Raw genomic sequence first — 9,273 nt, 5'->3', positions numbered from 1 at the left:
TAGTCTGGTGGAGGAGACAGAGGAAGAATGTTGCTTATCTGACTTGGTGTCACTTAAACCTTGGCTCAGTGTCCCCTCTTTGAAAGGTTCTCCGGTACACTCTTCCTCCAATCTGAGGTAGTTCTCTAGCCACGTGTGGTGGCACGTGCTTGCAGTCCCAGCTCCTCAGGAGTCTGAGGTGGAGGATCTCTTGAACCCAGGAGCTCAAGGCTGCCGTCATCTGTGATCTCGCCACTGCACTCCAGCCTGGGCGACGGAGCGAGATCTTGTCTGTAAAAAATAATAATAATAATTTTTATTTTAATTTTGAAAAAATATGGAATGCTTCACAAATTTGCATGTCACCCTTGTGCAGGGGCCATGCTAATCTCTGTATCATTCCAAAAAAAGAAAGATTGCTTAATGTACAAATGTTCAGATGGTCTCAGCAGTATAGGCTTATAGCTTAATGCTACCTGGACAAGCCGGGTCCCTTTCTTTACCCCTCCCCAGCCCCACCTTCTGCTTCCCATTTGTTCATTAACACCTTCTCTGGAAAACATGAAAGACAGAAGGGTGGGGTGGGATTGTCAGTTTCATTTCCTTTATCAGATAAGTGACAATTTCTATCTTGGGTGTGAGTCCCAAGATATATTATAGGAGCCATGTTAAAGAAGCTTCAAAGATTGTGGCCGAAACAAGGCAACTTGTGTGTTTTCGGTTTCTGTGTGTTTTCAGTCTCATAGACATTATAACATCAGTTTATAGCTGGATGACCTTCAACAAATTACCTAATCTTTCTGTTTCTTCTTTTTAGACTAATCATACTTACTTCATGGGGTTGACTTGTGTATTTTTTTTTAAGATGGAGTTTTGCTCTTGTTGCTCAGGCTGGAGTGCAACGGCGTGATCTTGGCTCACCATGACTTCTACTTCCCAGGTTCAAGCGATTCTCCTGCCTCAGTCTCCCAAGTAGCTGGGATTACAGGCATGCACCATCATGCCCGGCTAATTTTTTGTATTTTTAGTAGAGACGGGGTTTCTCCATGTTGGTCAGGCTTGTCTCGAACTCCCGACCTCAGGTGATCTGCCTGCCTTGGCCCCTGAAAGTGCTGGGATTACAGGCGTGAGCCACCATGCCTGGCGGACTTGTGTATTAAAAAAGGAAAAGTAAGCAAAGTTCCTAGACCAGAGCCTAGCACCCAGTGGCTACTCGGCAATGCAGTGGTTCTTAACCCCTGGGCCTGCTCCGTCTTCCCCTCTCCTAACTTCACCATGCTCAGCTCTATCTCTGGTACATTAGCTGCTGCGGCAATCTGTCACGCTCCAACTTGGGGTGTAACAAACTAATTTCCTAAGGTCTTATTCTTAGACTAATTTCCTAAGGTCTTTAGGGATTTGGGGAGGCTCCCTGCATTGCTGGGGATACCAGGTGGCTGGTTTTGTAGTGCAAGGGGGAAGAAGGAGGTGGCAAGGCATGCTGGTGACAGACAGATGGGAAGCTTATTATCAGCACTTGATTGAGACGGGTGGGCAGGAAAAGGCTGGGCCCTGCTGTCTGGCAGTGACTTCCCCTCTCCTTTTTTCAATCTCTCTCACACATAGCCTTTAAAAAGGTTAATATTGAATTATGCAATAAATAAATGAATCCAACCTCCAGGCAAAAATGGGAATATTAAAGTTACAATGTACAACTTCATTCTTCTCTGATTTGCCCTACCCCCTGCCCCACTCCCCGCAATTCCACCTAATTACTGTTGTCCTTTAGGTCACAGTGCCCCTTTGTGACATCTCCTTCCTTTCAGGGCTGCCGAGACTGTAGCAGGCTGCAATGACTGGGGAGACTCCACTCGTTCCTGTGCCCCTCCTAACCAGTACTACACAGGGCTAAAGAACTTCTATAAACCTTTCCAGAAGCTTCCAGTTGACATATTCTCTCTCCTCTGAAATCCTACAAGTGCTATCTCATGATTTACAAAGACGCAATACATGTGCTGTCTCATTCTGTCACTGCTGGTGATCAGTCTTAAGCCCTCTGAGGCCTGGTTCTACAGCTGAGACATCCTCTGTTTCTCCACGGTCTGTCTGTCTTATTCAGATCACACAGTATGAATGAGATCAGTAAACATACTGGTTTTTTGTTTGTTTTCTTGAGACAGAGTCTCGCTCTTGTCGCCCAGGCTAGAGTACAGTGGTGCGATCTTAGATCACTGCAATCTCCACCTCTGGGTTCAAGCGATTCTCCTGCCTCAGCCTCCTGAGTAGCTGGGATTACAGGCATGTACCACCATGACCGGCTAATTTTTGTCTTTTTAGTAGAGACAAGGTTTCACCCTGTTGTCCAGGCTGGTCTCGAACTCCTGAGCTCATGTGATCTGCCTGCCTAGGCCTCCCAAAGTACTGGGATTACAAGTGTGAGCTACTGCACCTAAACACACTGTGGAGTGATAAATAATTCTGTCTTTGTCAATCTATTTTAACAAGGAAGGCCTTTGAGGGGTCTGCTGCTGGACTAAACTCAGCTAGCAATTGAGGGATTTCTATTGAGGATGCTTAGCCTTACGGCTTCCCTGGTAAGAGAGGAGGGAAAGCCAAGTGGTGAGGGGCCCAGGCTCTGGACTCAGACATCCTTGCTCAGCCACTTACTAGCTATGTGTAACCTTTGATAAGTCATTTAACCCTTCATGGCTTTGTTTATCTGTAAAAGGCAGACAGTCCCTAACAGGCTCTTGTGAGTAATGGGCTTAGCACTGTGAAGCAGCTGCTTTGTGGGGTTCCAGGTTCACACAGGTTTGACAATTGAATTATGAAGGATAAAGGAGAAAGACTTGTCAGCCTCTATATAGGGTGGTATTTCTGCCTGGGGGAGGGGATGCGGTGGTAGTGCAAATATTAGGGTATTCATATATTTCCTCCTGAGTCAAACGCTGCAGGCACGTTCCTTTTGCCCCTCCCACCCTTCATTCCAGATTAATTCCAGGTTTAATTCCAAATATTAGAATGCGATTGAAAAAAATCAAATACAGCGGCCACAAATTGGACAAGCGTCTTTTCGCTTGTGGCGGGGGCTGCAGCGCCAGTAGCGCCCCGCTCCGCCCCGCCCCGCTGATTGGTCCGCTCCTCGTGACGTCACACGCGGGTTTTTAAGGCCGAGCCCTAGGCTGGCTCCTCAGAGGCGGCGGTGGAGGCGCGCTGGGTGCCTGCGGGGGTCTCGCGGAGCGGATGCGGTGTTTGGCCGGGAAAGGAGCGAGGACAGCGTGGCTCACAAGAGGTAAGCGGACACTCCAGACCGTGCTGAGGCGGTCCTGGTGGGGGCCGCTGGGGCTAGTGTTGGCGATCGGAGGAGGGAGGGAGGGCGGGCGGGGGAGTGTCGCGGGGCGGTGGGGCGGGGGTCGCGGAGTAAGGAAGGGCACCGTGTCAACAACTTGGGGTGCGGAGGGCCGGTGGGAGCCAGATTCGATCTCCGGCCTCAGCGTCTGCACCCCAACTCTTAGTTTGGGGACACTGTTGACTTCCCACTTCTCGCGGGGATCTTGCCTGGGGGATGGCGCCATAAGCTCTGAGAAGAGGCTCTAGAAGCCCACCGTCCACGGATCGAGCCCTCACTCCCAGCTTGAGTGGTCCAGGACCTGGGGGTCTCTCTAGGTCCCATCGGCCTCCTCACGACCCCCCAGAGAGTTGGGGAGCACCTCTGTTACACCTGCAGCTTAAAAATAAAAGGCAAGGAATTTTTAAAAGGCAGCTGATTTAGAAAGGGATCAAGAAGTTGCAAATCTTGTGTGTGTTATTAAACGTCTCCTTTTTCTCCCATGACTTTTTCTTGGTTCGGATAGGCCAGGAGTGCTCCCTGAAACCTGCAATTTCAAGGCCTCCTCCCTGCCTCTACTAGGCGCCTTAGTTCACTATGGGGAACCACTTGACTGAGATGGCACCCACCGCCTCCTCCTTCTTGCCCCACTTCCAAGCCCTGCATGTTGTGGTCATTGGGCTGGACTCTGCTGGAAAGACTTCCCTCCTTTACCGCCTCAAGTTCAAGGAGTTTGTCCAGAGTGTCCCCACCAAAGGCTTCAACACCGAGAAGATCCGGGTGCCCCTCGGGGGGTCGCGTGGCATCACCTTCCAAGTGTGGGACGTTGGGGGGCAGGAGAAGCTGAGACCACTCTGGCGCTCCTACACCCGCCGGACAGACGGGCTGGTGTTTGTGGTGGACGCTGCGGAAGCCGAGCGGCTGGAGGAGGCCAAGGTGGAGTTGCACCGAATCAGCCGGGCCTCGGACAACCAGGGTGTGCCGGTGCTGGTGCTGGCCAACAAGCAGGACCAGCCCGGGGCACTGAGCGCTGCTGAGGTGGAGAAGAGGCTGGCAGTCCGAGAGCTAGCAGCTGCCACTCTCACCCATGTGCAAGGCTGCAGCGCTGTGGACGGTCTGGGCCTGCAGCAGGGCCTGGAGCGCCTCTACGAGATGATCCTCAAGAGGAAGAAGGCGGCTCGGGGCAGCAAGAAGAGACGGTGACCCCAGCCCTCCACCTCCCTTGCCCCCCACCTAGTAGGGATCTGCACACTTGGACAGCAAGGTGTGTGTGGCCAGCCTGTGACTTCTCAGTCAGCCTGGGTGCAGGACCCGTCCACCTCTATGAAGGATAGAGGAGCATGGAGGGGGTGTCCTGTTTGGTGCCACATTGGGTTGGGGGTGGGAGATGGGATGCCTTTGCACATCTCTCCCTCATCCTCTCTGGAGAAGTGGGGGCTGCAGGAACGTGGAGGCGTAAATGTAAACTGTGACTCTACCTCGACCCTGTTCCTCGTTTTTCTTCTCTGGCTTTTTAATTGGATGTGTTTTGGAGGGGATGGAAAGTGGCTTGGAGAATGTGTTTGGGATGAAAAAACGGTCTCCCCGTCCTCTGTCCCCCCAACTGGGGAGTCTCCCCAGGCTGCTTTTCTAGGGATACCAGTCACATAGTTTTTATTTTTGTGTCTGTGAAAGTGCCAAGAACCCCTCCCCCACATTTGTAGATCCATGACCCTTTTTATAAGCCACGTGTGTCCTCTGTATTAACTGTTTTTTAGCACTTGTCTGTAAGTTATTAAAGACTGATAACTCTGTAGCTCTTACTTTGGTCTGGCATTTTCCTCTCCTTATCTTGCCTCAGAGATAGTCCAAGATTTCTATGTGGCGTTGGGGGGAGGGGAGGAGGGAGATTTCTCTTGAAGCTGAATTTGCAAAGCAAGCACTTAGAAAAATCAGCTTGTGTGCTATGGATGGCTAGTGAAAGTGATGGAGGGAGTTGAAAACCCCTCAAGCTATTGCCTGATCTCTGTAGCCTTTTGGGTGGGGTCACTTCCTTTTTCTCTGATTTAACACCCTTCCCCTTATCCTCTGGGTCTTACTTGTCCCTTATATCAACTGCTCCTTGCAGATTTAACTTCAAATTTTGCTCGTCTGAGCTGCTCCTAAGTTCTTGGCCTTGGGGGCACCTAAGTCTATATAAGTAAGTCCTGAAAGAGCCATTCTGTTCCTATCCTGCCCACTTCTCCAGTCTCAGGTTGGTTTTTTTCCCTCCTTATAGGATGTGGTGAGAATGGAAAGTAATTCCTCCCTGGCCTTAAGTCACCTCTCTGTACTCAGTCCTGCTGACTGGCTCGGTGGCATGATGGCAGTGGCTGGTGCTGGGGAGGCCTGGGCTGGATTGAGCCAGCTTGGCCCTGGTGACTAAACCATGAGTTTTCCAGCTTTGGAACGGTAGCCCTTCCCACGGGAGAGGGAGAAGTAGTAGCTGTCTGTGGTTGGTGGCGGTGAGGACTGCCGAACATACACCCTCCAAGATAGAAGGGGGAAGACATAAGTCCCCAATGTTTGCGGTGACTGTAAGAATAAAATGCTAACATCTCAAGGGCTTGAGTGCCCCTACTCAGCAGCACCAGGGCCAGCTATGTCTGATAATGCAGAGCAATTAGATCCTCTTAGTCTTCTAGTGGGAGCAGTGAGTAAAAACCAAGCACAGGGCTGGGCGTGGTGGCTCACGCCTGTAATCCCAGCACTTTGGGAGGCTGAGGCAGGAGTATGGCTTGGGCCCAGGAGTTCAAGGCCAGCCTAGGCAACATAGGGAGACCATATCTCTAAAAAAGAAAAAAAACAAGCACAATTCTTTGCAGTTGCCCAGCCCTCCAGTTAACCCTTGCCACCCTTTGTGCAAAGGCAGACTCCCCAGAGCAGGTTCATCGTTCTTCACACCCTGCTTCCCCCGCCACTTTGCCTCCTCTTCTCTGGAATCAGATGAAAGGACCTGGGGAGAAAGAGAAGGTGCCGGCAACCCCCACTTATGCAGAAGGTTTCCTAAGGAACTTACTTCTTCCTACCAGTCGCTGCCAGAAACTCAGATTTGTTCCCCTCCCCATCCCTGTGGCTGGCAGGATGGGGGTGGGTGTGTATTGATGCGGAAGGGTGCCCAAGTGTGCGTCAGTGCTGGGGCCTACTTGACAGAACTGCTGGGCTGGTTCTGCTGGGAACACGTGCTACAGGCCCCTCCCCCAGGCACACCTGTGACTTCTCGCCCAGTCTTTTGGGCAGAGTCCTATAGCCCAGGGACAGGTTGAGGCCCCAGGCCAGGCTGGAAAGGAACTGGCCAGAACTGACCCTCTGTCTCGCCAGGAGTGCTCTCTTCCCCGCCCCACTCCACCCCGCCCCGCCCCGCCCCACCCAAATTCTGCTGTTCTGTCTTCAAATCTTAAGGGATATATTTTCATTTCTTGTCACTTGGTGGGCTTAGGTCTCCAGATTTGGGGGAAGAGGTGCAGAAGTGTCCCCCATCTCCAGCAGAGGGGCCTCCAAGGTGTCAGCTCCTGATTTTGGCTCTTCCAACCACACTCCTTCCCTAGCTGGTTAGAACCCTCCCTGTCTGCAGGGGGATGAAAGAGGGAGAGAGAACCTCCCACTCGACAGTCCTGCCCAGGGATTCTGCATTTTGAACTCAGGGCAAGGGCAAGGAATGAGGGTGTTGTCAGGGTGGAGGGTGAGGTTGTACTTCCCCTGGACTGGCTTCTCTATTAAGTACGATTTCTTTGAGACCCTGGCATGGGTGCCAAGGAGAGCTTCCCTAGGGGCCCAGAGTAGTGGCTGAGGCTGGATGCCTGTGAAGTTGAAGGAAACCTGTAGACCCAGAGTTCTAGAGTTAAGGCTTTTTTTTTTTTTTTCAGACAGAGTCTTGCTCTGTCACCCAGGCTGGAGTGCAATGGTGCGATCTGGGCTCACTGCAACCTCCACCTCCCAGGTTCAAGTGATTCTCATGCTTCAGCCTCCCGAGTAGCTGGAATTACAGGCATGGACCACCATGCATGGCTAATTTCTGTATTTTTAGTAGGGATGGGGTTTCGCCACGCTGGCCAGGCTGGTCCCGAACTCCTGACTTCAAGTGATCTGCCTGCCTCGGCCTCTCAAAGTGCTGGGATTATAGGCGTGAGCCACTGCGCCCAGCCCCAGAGTTTGGGCTTTCTTCTGAGCCGCCCTTCCCCCTCCAGCGACCCCTTCTTGCATAGATTGGAATGTAAAATCCAGATGGAAGCCTTCCCTTCCTGGAGCTCCTCATGATGAGGGCAAAGACGCCAGGGGTCCCCCACTTTCCCATGCCCTTTCCAGTCCTCTCCATGCTGCAAGGGCTCAAGGAAGACAAAGGAAGGAGGAAGGAAAGAAGTCCCTAAGGCCCAGAGTGGGCAATGACTTGCCCACAGATACACAGCTACTTAGCAGTGCATCCAACTCCTTCCTCCCAGGCCAGCTCTTTTTATTGCCAGGGCAGGGGACAGGAGGTAGGAGCCAGGGAGCCAGGACAGCATCTCAGAGCTCTGATTCCCCCTCCGTCCTCCCTCTCCTTGATTAAATTAAGGACCAGCTTTCCGCTTTCCCACTCCCCTTCCTGGGGAATGAGAGCTTTATCTCCTAAGCCCTGCAGAGGTCTGGTCTCCAATCTGGCCAGAAGTTCCCATCCCCCTTTCATCCTGACCACGTGTCATTGCAAGTCTTTCTTGAGATGGACACCTCCACCACGGCCTGGGAAGTGCTGAGTTCTACCCAAGTGCTAGGAGCACACAGGATAGCATGTTCTCTAACACAAGCTTGTTTTGAATGGGGCCAAAGGGTAGAGGAAAGGGAGGGAGTAAGGGATGCAAGGGAGGCCCAGGCCAGCATTCAGCTGGAAGGGGTGGGCAGTGTGGCTGCACTTCATTTCCAAAGCCATCTGTTGGGGAGTTTGTGGGTGGATGCATGGGACCTCCTCCCCTGGATGAGCCAGAAGAGGGTATTTGCTGTTCCCTTAAAAAAAAAAATTGAGGGCCAGGTGCGGTGGCTCACCCCTGTAATCCCAGCACTTTGGGAGGCCGAAGTGGGTGGATCACAAGGTCAAGAGATCGAGACCATCCTGGTCAACATGGAGAAACCCCGTCTCTACTAAAAATACAAAAAATTAGCTGGGCATGGTGGTGCGTGCCTGTAATCCCAGCTACTCAGGAGGCTGAGGCAGGAGAATTGCCTGAACCAGGAGGCGGAGGTTGCAGTGAGCCAAGATCACGCCATTGCACTCCAACCTGGGTAACAAGAGCGAAACTCCGTCTCAAAAAAATAATAATAAAAAAATAAATAAAAATTGAACATGTTAGATGTTTCTACTCTTTTTATTTTTTATTTTTGTAGAGACGGGGTCTACCCTCTTGCCTAGGGTGGTCTCGAACCTCTGACCTCAAGTGATCCTCCCACCTTGGCCTCCCAAAGCACTGGGATTACCAATATGAGCCACCAATCACCACACCCAGTAATGTTCTATGTTCCTTTTTTTTTTTTTGAAGCAGAGTCTTGCTCTGTCGCCAGGCGCCAGGCTGGAGTGCAGTGGCGCACTCTCGGCTCACTGCAACCTCCACCTCCCAGGTTCAAGCATTTCTTCTGCCTCAGCCTTCCCGAGTAGCTGGGACTACAGGCGTGCGCAACCACACCCAGCTAATTTTTGTATTTTAGTAGAGACGGGGTTTCATCATGTTGGCCAGGATGGTCTCAATCTCTTGACCTCATGATCTGCCCGCCTTGGTCTCCCAATGTACTGGGATTACAGGCGTGAGCCACTGCGCCCGGCTTTGTTTTCTTTAAATTTTTACTTTACCTTTTTTTTTTTTTTTTTTTTTGAGACCAGCTCTCACTCTGTCAGCCAGGCTGGAGTACAGTGGTATGATCTTGGCTCTCGGAAACCTTCACCTCCTGGGTTAAAGCGATTCTCCTGCCTCAGCCCCCTGAGTAGCTGGGATTACAGGCATGCA

General features: G+C 51.7%; 1 protein-coding gene and 1 pseudogene across 1 annotated transcript; one reads left to right on the top strand and one right to left on the bottom strand.

The window, feature by feature from the left end:
• Nucleotides 1–310: 310 nt before the first annotated feature.
• On the bottom strand, nucleotides 311–410 carry LOC135271774 (U6 spliceosomal RNA; annotated as a pseudogene).
• Nucleotides 411–3,162: 2,752 nt separating this feature from the next.
• Nucleotides 3,163–5,088, top strand: ARL4D (ADP ribosylation factor like GTPase 4D). Its single transcript, XM_064369745.1, has 2 exons — nucleotides 3,163–3,250; nucleotides 3,813–5,088. The coding sequence occupies exon 2, from the start codon at nucleotides 3,884–3,886 to the stop codon at nucleotides 4,487–4,489; it is 606 nt and encodes a 201-aa protein (XP_064225815.1). The 5' UTR covers nucleotides 3,163–3,250; nucleotides 3,813–3,883; the 3' UTR covers nucleotides 4,490–5,088.
• The last annotated feature ends 4,185 nt before the right edge of the window (nucleotides 5,089–9,273 follow it).

The sequence above is a fragment of the Aotus nancymaae genome, unplaced genomic scaffold, assembly GCF_030222135.1.
Source record: "Aotus nancymaae isolate 86718 unplaced genomic scaffold, 86718_ANA_hifiasm-v0.15.2.pri h1tg000089l, whole genome shotgun sequence".
Classification (NCBI taxonomy): Eukaryota; Metazoa; Chordata; class Mammalia; order Primates; family Aotidae; genus Aotus; species Aotus nancymaae.
This window is presented reverse-complemented; position numbering and strand designations above follow the sequence as displayed.